At 42.0% G+C, this 19853-nt stretch overlaps 1 protein-coding gene across 1 annotated transcript; it reads left to right on the top strand.

Annotated features, from left to right (window-relative positions):
* Positions 1 to 63: 63 nt before the first annotated feature.
* On the top strand, positions 64 to 18580 carry nlrx1 (NLR family member X1). The gene is made up of 12 exons (XM_020619085.1): positions 64 to 105; positions 917 to 970; positions 5005 to 5123; positions 6370 to 6760; positions 7768 to 7999; positions 8838 to 10005; positions 10568 to 10751; positions 11347 to 11442; positions 13888 to 13974; positions 14532 to 14783; positions 16819 to 17029; positions 18041 to 18580. The coding sequence occupies exons 2-12, from the start codon at positions 954 to 956 to the stop codon at positions 18179 to 18181; spliced, it is 2898 nt and encodes a 965-aa protein (XP_020474741.1). The 5' UTR covers positions 64 to 105; positions 917 to 953; the 3' UTR covers positions 18182 to 18580.
* Positions 18581 to 19853: the final 1273 nt, after the last annotated feature.

Genomic DNA, 19853 nt, shown 5'->3' with positions numbered 1-19853 from the left:
ATTGACGCTGGCTGAGCTATTTGACAGCCAGGATAACGGTACGGTTGTGAAGACAGCTTGACGTCGGATATTCAGGCATTTCGCAAGTTTAATCCAGACAAACCAGTGAGTGAAAAGTTCAGTTCACATCAGACGTGCTATATGCCTCATAGGTTTCATTTTACCACCGATCCTGTGAAAACCTAACTCGAGGCGACAGTGTGCAGGGACAAGGACAAGCTTAAGTTAGGGACCGTCTCCAAAGTGCATTTTGTCTTCTGAGGAATACAGTCATGGCCACAAATGCTGGCACCCCCTGCATTTCTGTCAGATAACACATCACGAGGTTTGGCTTTTTTGTGTTGCTCCAATGCAAACACAGGAAATAAACATGAGAATGCCAAAGAATTTGTGATTGCAACAATTTTTTGGTACAAGTGGTGCCTTATCTGGAATAATAAGGTGTTGCAGCTTTTTTTTCTCAAGAACTTCCTCATATTTCGTCTGAGACAGTGGGCTAGTCCTTCCCAGACTGCTAGGTCTATAGAGCACAGACTGTTTCTCTGTACATTATGATTTTTGCTGTTCAGAGCTGCACCAAAAATGTTAAATTTGTCCCAATGGTGGTATTGTATGAAAAGTAATGAGTCACCAAATAATTATGAAGAAAAACTGGATTCTGTGTTCTAAGATGGTGTTCATCATTCATTGCCACGGTTTTTTTTTCTGCATCCATGTTCACTAGAGTCCTTCTTGTTGGCTCTATGAACACATGGATGGATAAAACCTACACCTGCTAATACCCACTCTTTGTTATTGGAAGAATTATCATATTTCTGGAGCCATACAAATCTGTATTAGCTTCCCTGCAGATTTTTAAAAAAGCTGTGGATGCAGCAGCAGATGTCTAACTTTCTATGCTAACTGTTGTTCACAGAAGGCTCCCAGAGAGGAAGAGGCAGCAGAACAGAAGCATGCGCTCACTACACAGGTTGGTGACTGATACCGAGGCTCAAATGACACCCTGCTGTTCAGTGATTGACTCACAATTTTGGGATACAGTTGTTTAACAGTTATGTTGTGTACCTTCTTAGAGTCAGAGCTCTTTCACAGTTTGGTGACTTATCTTGTAGCTTCTTCTGAACACAGTAGTCAGACACTTGGGAGTCTGTGATGACAAATATTTTTGCTTATTTCAATAATCTTACTCACTTGGCAGAGCTGTGTTTGTGCTAACAGCTCAGAGTTCGTTAGGGACGTATGATCAAGTGACGTACACAATGACATGGAGTTTGGATGTAGTCACAGATCCATCAGACCACACTTCTGTGCACACTCAGCCCTGATGTTCGGTGCGGTGGGATGTTTACTTCCAGCATGACCTAAAGGTTACTACTCTGATCTGCAATGGTGATGTAAACACAGCTAAACAGGTTTGCTGTGCTACCTCCCAGCTACATGTGTGTGGATTCCAGTCTTTGATGCTCCTCTTGCAGCTGCTCCTATTCATTAATGGCTGCGTACTGTTGTTGTGGCAGTGCTGTTACATATACACTGGTTGCAGATTCCACCAGCTTGACTGTGTGGATATTAAAATGAAGCAAACTACATGACTCACCCATACTCACTTCTTAGGATAGCAGGGTTTCTGATGATCTGCAGTACAAGGAAAGGATTAGAAGTTACTGAGCTGTAATCCAGCATTGCAGAAACTAACCTCCACTCTTCCAAGCTGTTGTTTGGAGACAGAAAAGAGTAACGAAAAGTTGTTTTACCAAAGTAAATATAGCCAGTGGTCTCATTGTTGTATTGCTCATGTTGGTGTTATATACACACAATATTAACATTTAGCCACCCTTATATGGTCATGAGGAGCACACAGATGGATAAAACATTAAACATTCCTTAAGAGCAACAATTACATGACAGTACAAGCAGCAACATGCATGAATAGATCCCTACGGTTGAAGTCTGAAGTTTACACACACCTTAGCCAAATACATTTACAATTCATTTTTCACAACTCCTGCCATTTAATCCTATAAATGTTCCCTGTCTTCAGTCAGTTAGGATCATTATTTTATTTTAAGAATGTGAAATGTCAGAATAGTGGTAGAAGAAACAGATTGATTTCAGCTTTTATTTCTGGTGGAACAGAGTCAGGTTTGTGGACATCCTTGCTTGCACACACTTTTTCAGTTCTGCCCTCAAAGTTTCTATTGGACTGAGGTCAGAGCTTTGTCATGGCCACTCCAATACCTTGACATTAAGCCACATTGCCACAACTTTGGAAGTCTGCTTAGGGTCACTGTCCATTTGGAAAACCCATTGGTGACCAAGCTTTAACTTCCTGGCTGATGTCTTGAGACATTACTTCAATATATCCACATAATCTTTCTTCCTCATGATGCCATTTATTTTTGGAAGTGCCCCACAGCATGATGCTACCACTCCTGTGATTCACGGTTGGGATGGAATTCTTTGGCTTGCAAGTCTCCCCCTTTTTCCTCCAGACATAACGATGGTCATTATGGCCAAACAGTTACATTTTTGCTTTATCAGACCAGAGGACATTTCTCCAGAAAGTAAGATCTTTGTCCCCATGTGCAGCTGCAAACCGTAGTCTGTCTTTTTTTTATAGTGGTCTTGAAGCAGTGTCTTACTGTGGATATAGATACTTTGTTACCTGTTTCTTCCAGTGCTGTTGTTCTGGGATTGATTTGTACTTTTCAGACAAAAGTATGTTAATCTCAGACAGAACACGTATCCTTCCTGAGCAATATGATGGCTGCATTGTCCCATGGTTATTATACAAACCCCAATTCCAGTGAAGTTGGGACATTATGTAAAACATAAATAAAAACAGAATACATGGACTTGCAAATCCTTTTTGACCTATATTTAATTGAATACACCACAAAGACAAGATATTTAATATTCAAACTGATAAACTTTGTTTTTTGCAAATATTCACTCATTTTGAATTTGATGCCTGCAACACGTTCCAAAAGAGCTGGGACAGGGGCAACAAAAGACTGGGAAAGTTGAGGAATGCTCAAAAACACCTGTTTGGAACATTCCACATGTGAACAAGTTTATTGGAAACAGGTGAGCGCCATGATTGGGTATAAAATGATCATTCCAAAAGGCTCAGTCATTCACAAGCAAGGATGGGGCGCAGTTCACCACTTTGTGAACAGCTGCGAACAACTTTAAGAACAATGTTTCTCAATGTACAGTTGCAAGGAATTTAGGTATTTCATCATCTACAGTCCATAATATCATCAAAAGATTCAGAGAATCCAGTGAAATCTCTGCACATAAGCAGCAAGGCCGTAAACCAATGTTGAATGCCCGTGACTTTCGATCCCTCAGGCGGGACTGCATTTAAAACAGACATCATTCTGTAAAGGATATGACCACGTGGGCTCAGGAACACTTTGGAAAACCATTGTCAGTTAACACAGTTCATCACAACATCTACAAGTGCAAGTTAAAACTCTACCATGCAAAGGGAAAGCCATACATCAACAACACCCAGAAACGCCACCGGCTTCTCTGGGCCCGAGCTCATCTGAGATGGACTGATGCAAAGTGGCAAAGCGTGCTGTGGTCTGACGAGTCCACATTTTGAATTGTTTTTGGAAATCATGGACATTGTGTCCTCTGGGTTAAAAAAGAAAAGGATCATCCAGATTGTTATCAGCACAAAGGTCAAAAGCCAACATCTGTGATGGTATGGGGGTGTGTTAGTGCCCATGGGTAACCTGCACATTTATGAAGGCACCATTACTGCTGAAAAGTTTGTGTGGCGTATTATGAAGCGCAAAATACGACAACGCAGACCCCGGACTGTTGAACAACTGAAGTTGCACATCAAGCAAGAATGGGAAAGAATTCCACCTACAAAGCTTGAACAATTAGTGTCCTCAGTTCCCAAACGCTTAAGTGTTGTTAAAAGGAAAGGTGATGTAACACAGTGGTAAAAATATCCCTGTCCCAGCTCTTTTGGAACGTGTTGCAGGCATGAAATTTAAAATGAGTGAATATTTGCAAAAAACAATAAAGTTTATTAGTCTGAACATTAAATATCTTGTCTTTGTGGTGTATTCAATTAAATATGGGTCAAAAAGCATTTTCAAGACATTGTATTCTGTTTTTATTTACGTTTTACACAATGTCCCAACTTCATTGGGATTGGGGTTTGTACTTGTGTATTAATAAACACTTAATTAAAAGCAGCAGAAAAACGACCAGTCTTTAGCTTAGTTTCAAAAGTGGCTACAGTTGGGGCAGATCTGACTTTTAATGCAAGCTGGTTCCAGCTGTGGGCAGCATAATAGCTAAAGTAGGCTACCGTTTGATATTTTAAAGTTGCACTTTAAAATAAAGCTACTGTACACTACTTGCTCAGGAACAGTTGGTGAACATAGTGGATCATTTACTGTAGCAGTTAATGAGACGAATGATGTCTTAGGAGTTGTTGGAGACTAAAGACGGAGCTAAAAGACAGTGAGATTAATCAGGTAGACACAAACGCAATGAATGACTATGTTGATGTATTACTACTGCGTGTGGAAATCTGGTTGCTAACAAGTTCAAGTTTGAGGTTCTGTCATCAAGGGGTTGTATAGTTGGTTATAAAGAGACACTCCCACTTCAGTCCGTGCACTGCCATACCAAGAAGCTGTCGGTAACCAGTGGGACCAGTTCTCAGAACAGCATTAGACAACTCCTGGTTGAGTTGCAGGGTGTAATCATGTGTATTTGCATGTCAGCGTTTTGGAACTATGTTAGTATGCCTGCTTCAACCTGTAAACAGCGGAGTAGCAGCTGCTTTCTGCCGTTAAAGCACCATGTGCGGCAGATCTAGGATCAGTTTGAATAACCCACATTGTGAGGAATGTGAGTTCTTGACTGTGGGGTTAAAGTAACTTTTGCAGCTTGCCTCAGTGGATTCACCCCCTATAAAGGTTGTTTGCAGAGCCAACTGAAGTAATCTGAATGATACATTATGTTTTCCAGACAGCTGAGTCAGCTGCAGGCAGTATGGACATGGACGATGAGGGCGGATGTTTCCCTCTACCCAGCCACTGGCTTTCACTGCAGAACCTTCTGCTCCTCCACCACCACTTCAGAATCAGGTGCAGCACTCATTTTGATGCTTTGTTGTAGTTTGACAATCATGCCAGTGTACTGCTTTCTTAAATAGAGCAATCGGGTGCTTCTCCATCCATCCATTTTCTTCCATTTATCCGAGATTGGGTCGCAGTGGCAACAGGTTCAGCAAGGTAGTCTTTCTACATCGTTGAAATGCAGAATATTTTTGTACAGTTTGATTCACTGGAGATTTAGCAATTAGACAAAGGGCGTAGGACAGTGCTACAAGTGACCGTAGTGTATAAGTGTGAAGTGTTATTAGAAGCAGTTATAGCTGCAGTGATGTCATCCCCTGTCATAAATCTGCTCTTCACATGTCACTTTGACAGCTTGTACCCTTTATTACTCTCTCACATCATCAGTGACGTCACGTTCCATTATTGATCCAAGCCTCGACACAGCAGATCTGGTTTCGTTGCCCTGAGTTCTTGACTCTGTGTTCAACCTACCAATACTTCCTTTTTGACCTCAGGTAGTGCTACAGAGCAGTGCTTTGATAAGTGGGTCCCTGTTTTGTTTCTAGTGTGTATGTGCACAAACAAATGGGCGATGTGACACAGTTTCATGCTATTCCACTGACCAGCAGTTGATGGCAGCATTTCACTAAAAAAAAGGTGGGAAGGACAACTTGGATGTGAACAATACACTGATGAAAATATTCCAGGAATCAGCTGCTGCTTGTGAAAGGAGTATATTTTGTAGTTGTAGATCTAGTTCATAATGAATAGTAATATGAATAAAAGCAGCAGCAGTACTTTTGGTCTTGTGTCACTGCAGTAGATGTAGCGCCAGTAAGAGCATTCATTATCCTTAGTTACAGCTGGGTTTTTAGTGTTGGATAGGATGTATTCGTTTGCTGATATAAAGGATAATAACATACTGTTTCTCACAAATAAGTGGAATTTCAGTACACAAAAAGTAAAGTAGTTTTTTTTTCCTGCATCACGAAGACACGGCATTACATACTGGGGGTGAAGAGTTTGATGGAGGTGTTTACCAGGCAGTTCACACCTGATTACGAGAAGCTATTGAGCTGCATTATGGAAAATGCAGGATCCAGTGTTTTTGGAACCTGACTTATGTCAGGGAAGTCAGACCCTGTTTGAATGCATCTCACACAAGTGCTTTGTATATCTAGAACTGATAAACTAGGATGCTAGAGTTCAGCTCAGCTTTTTAACAGTGTCAGGGAACACATTTTAATTAGGTGGTAATTTTCTCTTACCGTAGACCCCATAGAGATCTACAAGAGGAAGCTCTTCTTGTGGTTCAGCCACCTTCCTCGGGAGGAGAAACAGTTTGGAGGTTACTTCAGCCCAGAGACCATGCATGTGGATCCACTAATCTTGGAAAGAAAGGCTGAGGAGACGGGAGGACTGCTCAGCTCCCTTCTCCAAACCCAGATCCCCTCCAGCCCCTCTGTGACTGTGGAACAGTTGTTTGAGCCCACTGATGCCGGGAATGAGGGTCGGGGGCTCAATGTGCTGCTGTATGGGTCTGTGGGAACAGGCAAAAGTACGATGGTTCGAAAGCTGGTGCTGGACTGGTGCAGTGGGACCACCCTGACACACTTCAAGCTGCTGGTACCCTTTTCGTGTGAGGACCTCAGTCAGATGTCCAAGTAAGATATCTTTCTCTTATTCTGGGTTGCACGTGAGATATCATTGTCAGCTAAAGATTTATAAAGGTGACTCCATTTAGATTGAGCTAGGACTTCAGCTTGTGATTCCAGTTTCTCATTCTCTGACCTTTTACTGTTGTTTGTTCTTAAAAGTTTACAGCTAATAATTTTCAATTCATTTTCTACTAGCGTATGAGAGTAATTGTAATCATGCACATTGTTAAACCTCGGTTGACTAAAAACACCTTTCATGTTTGTTTTTGCAAGAAATGAATATTTTCAAAGTATGGCACCCCAATATACCAGGCACAGTGTGTGCACAATGGTGGCTGCTCAAATCCGACTGCCATTCTTTGTCACGGTCTGCTCATCTGTTTCCCCCGTTTCCTGTCCACCTCTCATGACTTACTTTAATGCCTAATAAAGGCAAAAAACACCCGAGCATGTGGCTCCAAAGCACGTTAGAGCATGTGAAGAAAGTATTGGATGAAAAAGATACTAAAAGGAAATAAAACATCTACCAGGGATAGAAACCAGCACCCAGATATTAAACCTAATCTTATCAACACTTTTAAAAGTAGAGAAGAAAGAAAGAAAGAAGTCTGTCTTACATGTCCAGCACAGGTGGAACACACCTCGAAGAGACCATGCAAACGTCTCTGGTGTGAAAGAGACGTCTGTTTTGAAAACAAAGTTAAAATTTTGTATTTGACATGAAGATGTGTGCACCAGTGCTACAATTGAAGAAGGGCTTTTCAAATATCTAGATCCACACTTTTCTCGTCACAGATACAGTATTACACAATAAACTACAGTTAATATCTTCTCGTGAGAATTTTGTCAGAATTTAAAATGCGCTCTGGTTGCTCTGGTTGAATTTTATTTGTGTCAGTCAGTGAGTGTACGACTCCAGTTCCATGGGTATGGTCAGTTACATAATGATTGCTGCTTCCACGTTGGTGACCGAGTCCCCCAAGTAACACCTACTCCCCTCCCACATACTGTAGGGTGGCTTCCTTAAGGGACCTGGTAGGCAGGAAGTACCTCCACCTAAGGAAACACCCGCTGCTGAGTGGGGAGGGAAACCAGGCCAGGGATGTGCTCTTCCTCTTCAATGGGATGGAGAAGATGAATCTGGACTTTCATATTGGATCCACAGAGCTCTGCAGTGATCCTAATGAGGCACTGCCTCCAAATGTGGTGGTGGTGAACCTGCTGAGGAAGTATCTTCTGCCTGAGGTAAACAACAGTCCAACATCACTGCACTGTTCTAAATCTTTTTGCTTCTGTTTCTCTAATAACTGGGTCTGATTGTCATCTGTTGACTAATGCTAAAGGACAGAAGGACCAGTACTGATTGAGATTCTTCTGATTGATAATCCAAAGGAACCAAAAAGAATACATTGAATGAATGAAATTAGATAACAGAAAACTATCAAGTGTTTTCTATGTGTAGAGGAGCAGGTCTGACAATGAGGAAGTCAGTGATGATTCTGTCCTATTTGTGTTGGCCTAATAAACTAGCACAGGGGGCATGTGCATCTTTTTGACTTGAGTAACATTTTTGCTCAAGCACCGGAGTTAGAATTTTCCTTGGGATGTGTGTTCACTACAAATCTATAAAACAAGATTAGAAATCTTACCAGAAATTTGATGTCAGCTTTCAGCCCTCAGTAGTTTGTGATACTCTGTGTTATGGGCACATTTTATAGGGTCAGAAAGAAGTGAGTACCGTAACAGTAAATGAAAGCAGAATTTCTGTTAAAAAGGCTAAGTACTCTCAAAGTTTTGAGTATGACTGTTGTAATGATGGAATTCTATAGCATTTACCATGTAAGCCTTTGTAGCACGGGTAGTTTTTTGCCTGGCTATTATTAGTGGTCAAACTTAATTTGTTCTTCAGAGACATGCTGGGTTCCTCCCCAGGCAAAATCTATAAAAGTAACTGAGACACAACCAGTCTGAGAGTTTGCAAAAGTAACCTAACTAATCAAAAATATTGCCTCAGAATTCTTGTTCACTTGGAAACTGTTTATTTTATTGGTGGGTTGGTTATTGTCTGCTGTATGTTTCCCAGGCTAGCATCTTGGTTACCACCAGAATGTCTGCCCTGGACCGTATCCCTCAGAAGTATGTGAGTCGCTATGCACAGATTTTTGGCTTCAATGACCCTGACCGCCAGCGGGCGTACTTCACCAGCCGCCTGCTGCAGCAGAGTCGGGAAAGTGCACAATATCATGAGGCCCAGGCTCTTATAGAGCTGCTTTACCTCAACCTCCGGAGAGAAAGTCAGCTAGCTGCAGCCTGCTTCCTCCCCTCCTACTGCTGGCTTACATGTGCTACCTTACACTTCCTTCATTTCACCGATGCCAATGCGCCCATCCGCACACTGACTGGCATACACACTAGTTTCCTCAGGCTCAACTTTGGGGGTGAGGTGTTGGGCACAGGAACGGGGACGAATGTGCCCATTCAGGAGCACCAGAGTTCTCTGATGTTGTATATAGTGCGTACAGTTGGTAAACTGGCATTCGATGGTGTGACATACAAACGCACATCGTTTTCAGAGAAGGAACTGGAGCAGTGGATAGGAGGGAAGACCAAGACAGACGAGGAGCTGCGTCAGCTGGTCATGTTCCGGACTGACGTGCTAGATTTCTTCTTGGCTCCCTGTGTAGAAAGTGGTAAGAATTTACCAGAGGCACTCAATGAGGGTGACCAGAGGCGGTACGTATTTACTGTCCCAGCCATGCAGGAGTACTTGGCGGCTCTCTATGTGGTTCTAGGAGAGAACAAATCAGCTCTGGAGAAGCTGACCAGTCAGGTGTCTGTGGCCATTGGTCAGGCCAGTGAGGATGTCAATGCCCTCATCAACATCTTCTCTAAGTTAATCCCTCTTCGGATCTTTGCTATATTCAACCTCCTCAAGCTTTTCCCAAAGCTCTATGAGAAAATCAGCAGCTACAACAAAGGCAGCATAGCGAGAAAAATGGCAGCTGAGCTGTTCCGCACAGAGGATAGCTACAACGAGGATGTCCTGGATCAGATGGAGCAAAGCCTCCTGGGAGTCCATGGCCCTCAGCCAAAGCAATACAGTGAGGATAAGCCTTTTGAGCTCTACCCCATCTTCATGGGTGGACTGTTGCATTATGGGAACCGTGTCCTTCTCCAGCAAGTGGGCTGCAGCATTCAGAGCACCACTGTGGCACAGATCACACATGTCCTTAGGAAGTACCTTGTCAGAGGTAACAGATATGTCCTTTTAAATCTGTTGTTACCTTAGTTTAGTATTTACTTTAGATAGTATTTGATGTACTGATAAGTAAGTTGTGCTTCAAACTTAAAATATCTTGAAATAATGTTTGAGTAAACCTTGAAAAATCATAAAATTACAGTCCATTTAGACCCAGCATTTTAAACTGAGCTCTGGAGTCTTGACACCCATATAGTTAACACAGACTGGACTTAAGTCCATCTTCAAAATGGGAGCTCAGTCTGGTCTTTTCTTCCTCCACTGCAAAAATCACTGCATTCATAGGATGAGGTCACCAATGAGTATCCAAAAGACAAGCTGCTCCATGATTGTAAATTTCCTTGTAACTGGGTAGTGTGAGTTGGGTCACACCCAATCTCAAAAAGAAAGCATGGGTGGCCCCAAGATTGAAGACCAAGAGTAATCTCCATCTTGGTGTGGGCCCTGCCTGAGCCAGAGAGTGAAAAAAATGTTTGTGCTTCTCAGGTACACTAATGTTAATTCAGCTTTAGACAAGCAGTATGGTTAATGATTTCTTTCTTATTTAATGCTAGAGCTCAGCAAGCCACAGCCACCAGAGGAGCTCATGGATCTGCTGCTCCTTCTGTTCGAGTTTCAGAACCCCAGACTGACTGCAGAAGTTGTGGCCACAATCAGAGCCATCCCTCTCGCCAACATTCGTATGACATCGCTCAAATGCTTCATACTGAGCTCAGTGCTCTCATGCACCCCAGCAAGGTAAACAAACTTGTGGTTGAGTTTTGACCACCTCAGCAAAGCTTCAGTTCCTGATGGACTACTAATAACCAGTGGATGCTGGATCCTTGAAAATATTTGATTGTGCAGAAACCAGTGGAACTGATTCTTCTAAGTTTCTCTAGTATTACTAAGTCAGTGGTTGAAGGACAGTCACATCTGCCTGGCAGCTGGGTTACTATTGAATGAACTGCCACAGACAATACAGTCAGACTCTACATCTAGTGCCATCATCATCATCATCATCATTATTACACTTTAGCATTTACATTTTTGTGTAGGGGGGAAAAAAAAAACCTGAAAAACTAGCGACCTCTTCTGCTTTGTGTTTTCTGCTGATTAGCAAATGCTAACAGTGATGATGAACATGACAAACATTAAACCTGCTAAACATCAACATGTTAGTGTTTGTGCTGTGAGTAAAACAAGTACTGATACACTGGTGCCAAGAACAGCTATTAACATGACACTGGCTTGTACAGTTTTGAATTGCTTAGCAGATATTCTAGTGAAATTGGAGTTGGTCAGTGTGACACGTACCGTATGTTTAAACCTGTGTTCTGGTGTCCTTCTGTAGTTATCACCTTGAAAAGCTGGACCTGTCCTCCTGTCTCCTGACTAATGACATGCTTCAGCTCCTGAGGCCTGCTTTCAGACATGCACGTAACATCAAGTGAGACAAGCTCAATATTTGTTCTCCTATGCTTTGCAGTGAAGATAGAATAGTAAAGGAGCAGCTCTAAAGGGAAAGCTGTGTTTTTGCATGGTGCCAAACATTGTACTGCTACTCCAGAAGTTAGATGTTTCTGTTTCACATTACACAAAATAAAATATTAAGTACATAATCCATCCCTATAACTTATTACACTCACCACTTAGGACTTCCTCAGTGTTATTTCTGAAAACCACAGAGTAGTTGATCTTGACTTTATGAAGATGTACCAGAGAATGATGTGTTGCTTCACTGGTACAGTGCTACTGGATGTTTGAGTCTTACACATCTGTCCCTTACATAATTATGACCAAAATATCTACTGAGCAGAACATTTTACAGTGTAAACATCATTTTGTGAGAGCGCTGTGCCATCACAGAGACACCTCTGAAATATTTGTGGCATTTCTCTGACATGTCTTATTACTTATCAGACACCAGTATGATTTATCTGTTATAAGCTGAAATCACCTATATTAGATATAGTAATGGAATGGTAAAGTATACGTATACAATATTGCACAATTACTGTTATTATCAACTACAGTGACGCTCAGAAATATTGGGGGTAAAGGGCTCTCTTTATTGCAAGTGACTGTGCCAGTTGACTGAGCTGGATTGCAGCACCAGATTGACCCTAAAGAATAAAGTTATAAAGATGATTAAAAATACAGCATATAACTATAACATGTTATATAGGTAAAGCATGTTAGTTTGCATGTTGGCACCAGCAGTAGAGGAAGTAGTCATGTCCTATTCTGTTACAAAACGTCTGATCCAACAATCCTATAATAAATCGGCTCAGTTTGTGTTCAGACTGTTTCACAGATGCGTTGATTCAAGTGTATGATCATTTTGGAGGTTGTAGTTTGTGCTGCTGATGATCGGTACTGCAATATATAGAGAACTGTTCATGTTATTTAGCCTAGCCTTATAGATAGAAAAGAAAATGGAAAGGGGAAGGCAAAAGTCTAAGTATGGGGAGGTGCACTAACACAGTGTTGGTTTAGGTCTGCACAATGAGACTTGTTGACAATAAAATATACAGTGGCTTCATAAAGTATTCAGACCATTACAATTTTTGTAGCTGTTGTAGATTTAATTGTAACCATAAACCTTATTGCCAGGTATTATCAAAAATACAAGGAATTTGACTCCAGCCCTATGGCCCTCAATGTGCACAGCACTAAAAACACAATAAATACAAGTTAAAAGAGCAAATGTAGATGGATAAAATAACCATTTTTGCCCATCAGTCTGTACTCACATACCTACAGTATAATGACAAGGGGAAAATATATTTTAGCTATTTTTGCAACTTTACTATTAAAAAACTGAAATCTCATTTATAAAAGTAATAAGACCTTAATTCAGCACCTTGTAGAAGCCCCGTTGGCAGCAGTTACAGCTTCATCTTGCTTGTCTCTACAAGCTTTGCACACCTGGACTTGGGCAGTTTATCCCGTTCTTCCTGGCAGATCCTCTCTCTCTCCCTCAAATTCAATGGAAGTGTCTGTGAACTACGTTCTGTGGGGTTTAAACTGGGGCTGGGGTCCTCAGGGAGAGTCAGAGACTTGTCCTAAAGTCTCTTTTGTCCACCCTGGACAGGTCACCAGTTTATTGAAGGGTTGGGTTGTTGATCACCCCCCTGACCAAGGCCCATGTTGCCTAGTTACTTGGTTTGGTCAGACGGTCAACTCTAGGAGGAGTCCTGTTGGTTCTAGATTTCTTCACCTTCTCAGTTATTGAGGTCACGGTGCCGTAGAAATAGTTTTATACCTTTTGTCTTCATCTATGCCTCTCCGTAGTTATACCACAGACACAGATACTTTATGACTGTTAAGTGTTCAGTTTCAATGCCATATGTCAGAACAAGATCAAGGGTGGCATTAAAACAGTGAGTCGGTTTATTTACAGTTTGAGAAAAGCCAATTGAGTCTAATAATGAACAGAATGCACTGTTGTCAGCATCTACATGAATATTAGTCACCCGCTATGATTATTTAATCTGTACTAAGCACTAAATCAGACAGTCTGATAATTAAAAAAAAAAATTCTGAATAAGAACAAGAAGCAGGTGAACGGATAGAATGTTTTCACTTTGTCATTGTGGGTTATTGAATGTAGACTGATGGCTAAAAATGGCAATTTCATGAATTTATAATGAACTCTGACACAATAAAGTGTCCAGGATGTGAAGGGATGTGAACCACTGTATCTGTATATATGAAAGAAGACCAGTCATATTATTTTAAGAGTGATCCAGACCATGAGTGTTTCCTGGGCTACATCACAGTATTAAACACAGAGCCAGTGTTTTTAAATGCACTTCACTGATTGAAAGAGACCCATGCTCATCTAACATGTGTATGCTGTGTGTGTTGTGATTGTCTCTGTTGTCCACAGTCTGCAGTTTAACAGCCTGGGTCCCGAGTCCTGCGTCGTCCTGAGAGATCTGCTACTAGACCCCACGAGCTGTATTAGATCTCTACAGTAAGACTTTGTTTTTAGACTGTGTGTCATAAGGAATCTTCTCTTTACTGTGTAGCTGTCTTTTAATTTGGAATGTGCAAATTTTAATTCATTACATGCTGTATGTTCCTTGCAGCTTTATAATGGCTGGTATTCTAGTGAGAAAACACAAACATATTGTTAATTCCACCTGGGCCAGAGTGACCAAACTAGGTCAAACAAGAAGACATGGACATATCCAACACTGTGTCAGGTTTGAATATATTATAAAGAAATGAACTGCCGCTGTTTGATGAAGAGCTGCAGGTGTCTTCACCGATGACTTTTACTGTGAACCCACACTCCTGTCACCTGCCAACATGTGCTGTGACAGCATGTTTTAAATGGTCATGGTTGCTCTTGGTTCAGCCCATCATGAGTCCCTCTCACTATGGAAGAAGACTTATTTTTTCTGACTACTTATTGGAGGTCAGTCTTTGTTCATGCCATCAGGTCCTTGGTTGATGTCAGATTTTGGATGTACAGTGTTTTCTGAGTAGAAGACTAGATAAGTCTCATTATTCCAATGTGTCCTCCAGACTGTGTGACAACCCTCTGCTGGATGCTGGAGTCTCCACCTTGCTGGAGGCCCTGCCAGCGAACGAGTCGCTGACGCACCTGTCCCTGATGCACACTGGGCTGGGGGACCAGATGGCGCTGGAGCTGGCTGAGAGTCTCCAGAAGAACACGGGGCTCCAGGAGCTCAATGTGGCCTACAACAACATCGGAGACAGTGCTGCTTTGGCTCTGGTGGACGCCTGCAGAGAGCACCCCAACATTCACACTGTGCAGTAAGCAGCTCTTTACTTCATCAACAGTTGTATGCATTTATGTTATTTCATTTAAAATACCACAGACTTTGGGTCTGTCACTCTCAGAGATGATGTTACCGCTTATTTTGAGAGATGTCTAACAGACCTTTGTCGTATGACAAATTACAACTAAAATTTTAGTTTCAGTGTAGGTACAACATAGAAATAAATACTCCAAACTTTACTAAAAGCACTTTTTGGGAGAAAGACCTTTAGGCTGGAGTTAACAGCTGTAGCAGTCCTTTTTGTCTGGAGGCTTATTCCTGATGTGTAATGCAGAAGCTATATGCTGTCTTATCATGTTTGTTCTCATCCTTGGAACAGTAAACCAGACCCAGACCCTTTTGTTTAGGGGTGCCAGCTGACGATTTTAATTTTGTTTAGTTTGTGCCAAACGTCACAAAGGACGTAGCTTTATGCAGGAAAAAGAAAACACTTTACACAGTCTCTGACCCACAGTGAATGAACACAAATGTATCAGTCCAACAAAGACAACCATACATGTTTCAAAATGAAACAAGTCCAAACCCAGTTTATAAAGCAGTTCAGCAAACTTAAGACATGGTCCAAACTCAGAAAATCCACTCCAGGTTTTCTTTTCTCATGCCCCATAGTTCAGTTCAGTTCACCCCCATTTTAGTTACCAGTGAAAATATAGTTAATTAATTTCTCCCCCATCTTAAATTCCTTTAACTCGAATGGCTTTGGAGCTCCAATAGCCCAGTGAATAAGAATAACACCTATCAGGTCATTTGGGGGCCCACATAACAAACCACACCCAGACAGCCAATGTTCTGCTCCAGTGTTCTGCTGCTGACAGTAGGTGAATGCATTTCCTCACACAGAGCAAAGTAAAGTTTTCTGTGTGATCTGTGTGACTTCACTTTTTATTTATTGATTAATGAGCTTTTGCGCTGACCGGCATCTCCTGCACACCAGGGATTTCATTCATGGAGTACGCAACAATCGGGGCCTGAAAGTGGCGTACATCACTTCCCATGCACAGCTTGTGATCTATAAAAACCAAACTTGATGGGAGAATCTGTGCACGTGCGAGTAAACTCTGACCCATGCGTATGCACATTCTGGAGACAAGGGGACAAATGGACGCATACAGGGCGGGTAACTCACATGCACAAAATTCTAGGTTATATATGATTTATAGAGGGAACATTGCTTATAGGTGTGCATACACACGGTTTGATGCCTGAATATTTTTGTGGCGTATGCCATCTTTGGCTTTTGGGCACAGGTACACTTTTAGCAAGGATCTTGTGCAGTTTTATAAATGATCTGCTCTGCTCCGCACAGTTTCCCTCCCAGACATTAACTGACAGCCTCTAAACCGATAGGCTGACCAACAGTGGCATCCACAGGTGAGACAAAAGGAGTATTTTAAAAAAGGACGTTTCATTTGAGCTGTATACAAGTGTTTCCTGCCAGAGGAAGGCGGTCATCACAAGGTGTCAGATGCACTGATCTGATGCTCCACTCTCTGATTCAGTGATTGTCTTGAAGTGGCTGTTAAAATGTAGATGTGAGTTCCTGCTGGAGAACGTCTGCATATGCAGGTAGACAAAAACATAAATACACTGTTGCTTTATGTATAATATTACTACCTCAGGATATATTTAGGATAAACACTGTATAATAAATATATATGTGATAAGTGATAAATAAGTATGTGTGTATATAAAGCTTATATATGAACATTTAACAAAGTAATATTTGTCACTGGTTGTAGTATAGGGGGACATGCCTAAGGGTTTTAAAGCTGCTTTCTCCTACATGACCCTGGAAAGTTGCCCTTAGCATTTTAAAATCAGTTCACATCTGCTGACAAACCAGCCCAAGGATACTGAGTATGAAGACTGATGAAAAGCTCAGGCTCAGCTTGTGTAAAACACACGTGGACAGACGTTGAAGGCATCCCTCAGTGTATGTTAGTTGTCACACATGTAAGCCATGCTTTAGTTTATTTCTGTGTTCATGCAGTGCCTGTGCCCTTGTGCAGCTTATATCTGAACCCTCTCAGCGACGTGGGGAAGCAGTCCCTCTATGTCCGAGGTGTTCCTAAGAGTCAGGGTGGCAGCGGCCGGCGGGTCAAGGTGCTGGCTTCAGTCACTGAAGGATCAGAGATCTCAGAGGACTGGCACCCCATCCTCAGTGTGATACGACAGAATGCCTCATCCTGGGACCGCCAACGTCTTAAGCAGCAGCTTAAGGTATGCACTTACAGAACCTGTCACATGATCTCTTCTCATATTAACCTCAAAATGTACAGTGGAACCTCGGTTTTCGTGATTAATCTGTTCAAAAAAGTCAGACGAAAACCGAATGTATGAAAACTGAAGCAATATTTCCCATAAGAAATAATGTAAATCCAATTAATCCATTCCAGACACCCAAAAACATTAAAAAATACATTTTATAGAGAATAACTATATTTTTACATACAGAAAACAATGAGAAATAAATATAAATGACTAATGAAATGGATAAATGAACATTTAACATCACTTTTACCTTTATTGAAGACTCTTGTTGGCGTATGGAAGACGGTGAGGAGGGGAGAGGGAGAGGGAGGAGGAGAGGTTACTGTTTGGAAGGGGAATCCCCCTCCATAAGGACTTCATGTATCAAGGCCCTATCCGGGGTTATCTTTGTCCCTATGGTGGTTTATTTAGCAGTCACAACAAGCACAAAAAAACAATGGCAGACTGAGTCTCGAACGCATGGGATGCTTTGTGTGGGTGCTCGATTCCGGGAAATGAGTGGCTGAGTCACAGGGGAAGGCAGACGAGTTTGGTATGGACCAGTGACGCTGAACCGACCAAGCGGATGTACGAAAACTGGGACAAAATTTCGACGAAAAAAGTCGTCAAAAACCGAATCATACGAAAAGTAGGGCATACGAAAACCGAGGTTCCACTGTACTTTATTTGCCCCCATCACAAAACCATCAATCACAGCAAAAAGAAGTGAAACAGAAGACCAGCAGCAGTAAAACCTAAAACACTTAGCGTTAGACACATCACACACAGCTCAATCAAATATCGTTTGTATACAGCTTCAGGTTACAGCATGTCTGTGCAGTTAGGAGAGCTCGGGGAGTCTGACTTGTAGCACTTGTATGAACAAACCTGACAGAAGAAGAAGGTGAGAGAGGTTTAGGAGAATAGGAAAAGAGTTCCACTGTAAGGAGCATGTCACTCACCCAGTCCCCTTTTGTGCAGATCTTCCTCAGGGATCTGGAGTCGGGGCGCCAGCAGCAACACTTCTGGAAGAGGCTTCCCTTCCGCAGGGTGGAGAAGGGAGTCCGGCAGACTCTACAGATGCTGGAGAAGGCTGATCCACCCACAGGACACAGCAAGTGAGCAATAAAGGGCCAGAGGTGAAAGGGCAGTGGATGTCTTCAGCAGTGTTTCAAGTTGTGTGTGAAGACAGGCTCCCTCACTCGACTCTGAGAACAGGGGGCTGAACACCCCCCTCCCCCCCAGCAAAGGCCACACGTAATGCAGGTGGAGGGGCAACGGAACAGTGACATTGCTGCGCTAGCTGTGGCTGTGTTTCAGAATATTCAGCTAAGTGTTTAAATATATCTAACATGACTAATCACTCTCCTCCCCTCACACACAGTGAGCCAGCTGCATAAAGAGCAATAACACACGTTATTTTCAAGTGTCTCTGCAGGTAATGTCATGAAGAAGAAGCTTTATTTATTGTCATTGTAACACGTACAACGAAATTATGTTTGGAGCCGAGGGCCGCTGCGTGCATACGCACCACCATCACGGGCAACGGGGGGGTTCAGTGTTTTGCCTAAGGACACTTCGACATGTGGACTGGAGGAACCGAGAGTCGAAACCTTCAACCTTCCGGTTGGGAGACGGCTGCTCTACCCACTGCACCAGTGTCGCCTCCTCCTAAATAAGAGGCCACCTCTAATTCATTATGATTGGAACAATATTTTACAGGGCTTGATGAATAATTGAAAGAAGAAAAATGGGAAATCTCAAAATACTACTAGCCCCATTATTGTAAATACACTTCCTTACATGCTGGATCAAAGATAAAACTGGTCACTATTTATGTGTATGTACTGCACCTACATTAGGGGCAGAAAGATAAATAACAGAGGACACGCAGAGACTGAGAGATCCTGAGTTGTAGTTTTTAGTACTGATCTGTCTCAAAAACACTGGATCCTACACTTCCCATAATGCAACTGGATATAGGCTCTTAACCTTTTCAGACTGGCAGATGCCCACATCTTGTGGTGACCTGGTCACACCAGCAGGTGACACAGACAAGCTGATCCATCAATGTCGGTACAGACTTTTAATAAATCAATACATTTAGATTTGAAAAGGCAAAGTTGAGTAATACACTTATAACTGATTTTTAAATGTATCAATGTATGAATTCAACACTCAACAAATGTTCAGTGGCAGCAGCACTGTCAATGCACGGTTTATGTCTTCCACCTCATTAGCCAACAGTAACAGTCACTGAATGAAGCCAAATAATTCACAAAGACTTGACCTGTCTACATGCTTAATGCCACTGCAGATGTACAAATATTACATTATGTGCGTGGTACTAGTACATGCAGTGAGCAAATGAAGCTCACTGCATGTACTAGAGTCACTTCACTTCATTTGCTCAGCTGTCTCTGTAGAACAGGTTACACTGTAAATGGTGCTAATATTAGTAGGAGAACAACGTGTTAGCTGAGGGTCGACTGGGAGATGGATTTACTGGATGGTGGTTTGTTATTGTAATATTATGGGAGGTACAGATCTGATGATTTAATTAACCATAACATGATGACCACCTGCCTAATACTGTTTACATAGGAGTCAATGTGGCAGTTGTTTGGCACTTGTGTCATTCTGCATCTCACTGTGCATCTTCTGTGAATCCATTTGCTTCCACAGTTCTACTGTCAGGAAGAGCACAGATGTGTCTACAATTCAGTGAAAAACGTATGTAAAAGGAGTGAAACTGTGGTTGTGAGGATGAGTTAGAGAGAATGTTTTAGACCAG

Source organism: Monopterus albus, unplaced genomic scaffold (assembly GCF_001952655.1).
Source record: "Monopterus albus unplaced genomic scaffold, M_albus_1.0 scaffold214.1, whole genome shotgun sequence".
Taxonomy (NCBI): Eukaryota; Metazoa; Chordata; class Actinopteri; order Synbranchiformes; family Synbranchidae; genus Monopterus; species Monopterus albus.
The sequence above is the reverse complement of the archived record's forward strand: the minus strand, read 5'-3'. Positions and strand labels throughout refer to the sequence as shown.

What these genes read in the sequence shown, in the direction of transcription:
- nlrx1 (XM_020619085.1), top strand. An exon ending in TAGGAAGTACCTTGTCAGAG is followed by an intron (nt 10,006 to 10,567) that starts GTAACAGATATG and finishes ATTTAATGCTAG; the next exon opens with AGCTCAGCAAGCCACAGCCA. An exon ending in GTCTTAAGCAGCAGCTTAAG is followed by an intron (nt 17,030 to 18,040) that starts GTATGCACTTAC and finishes CCTTTTGTGCAG; the next exon opens with ATCTTCCTCAGGGATCTGGA.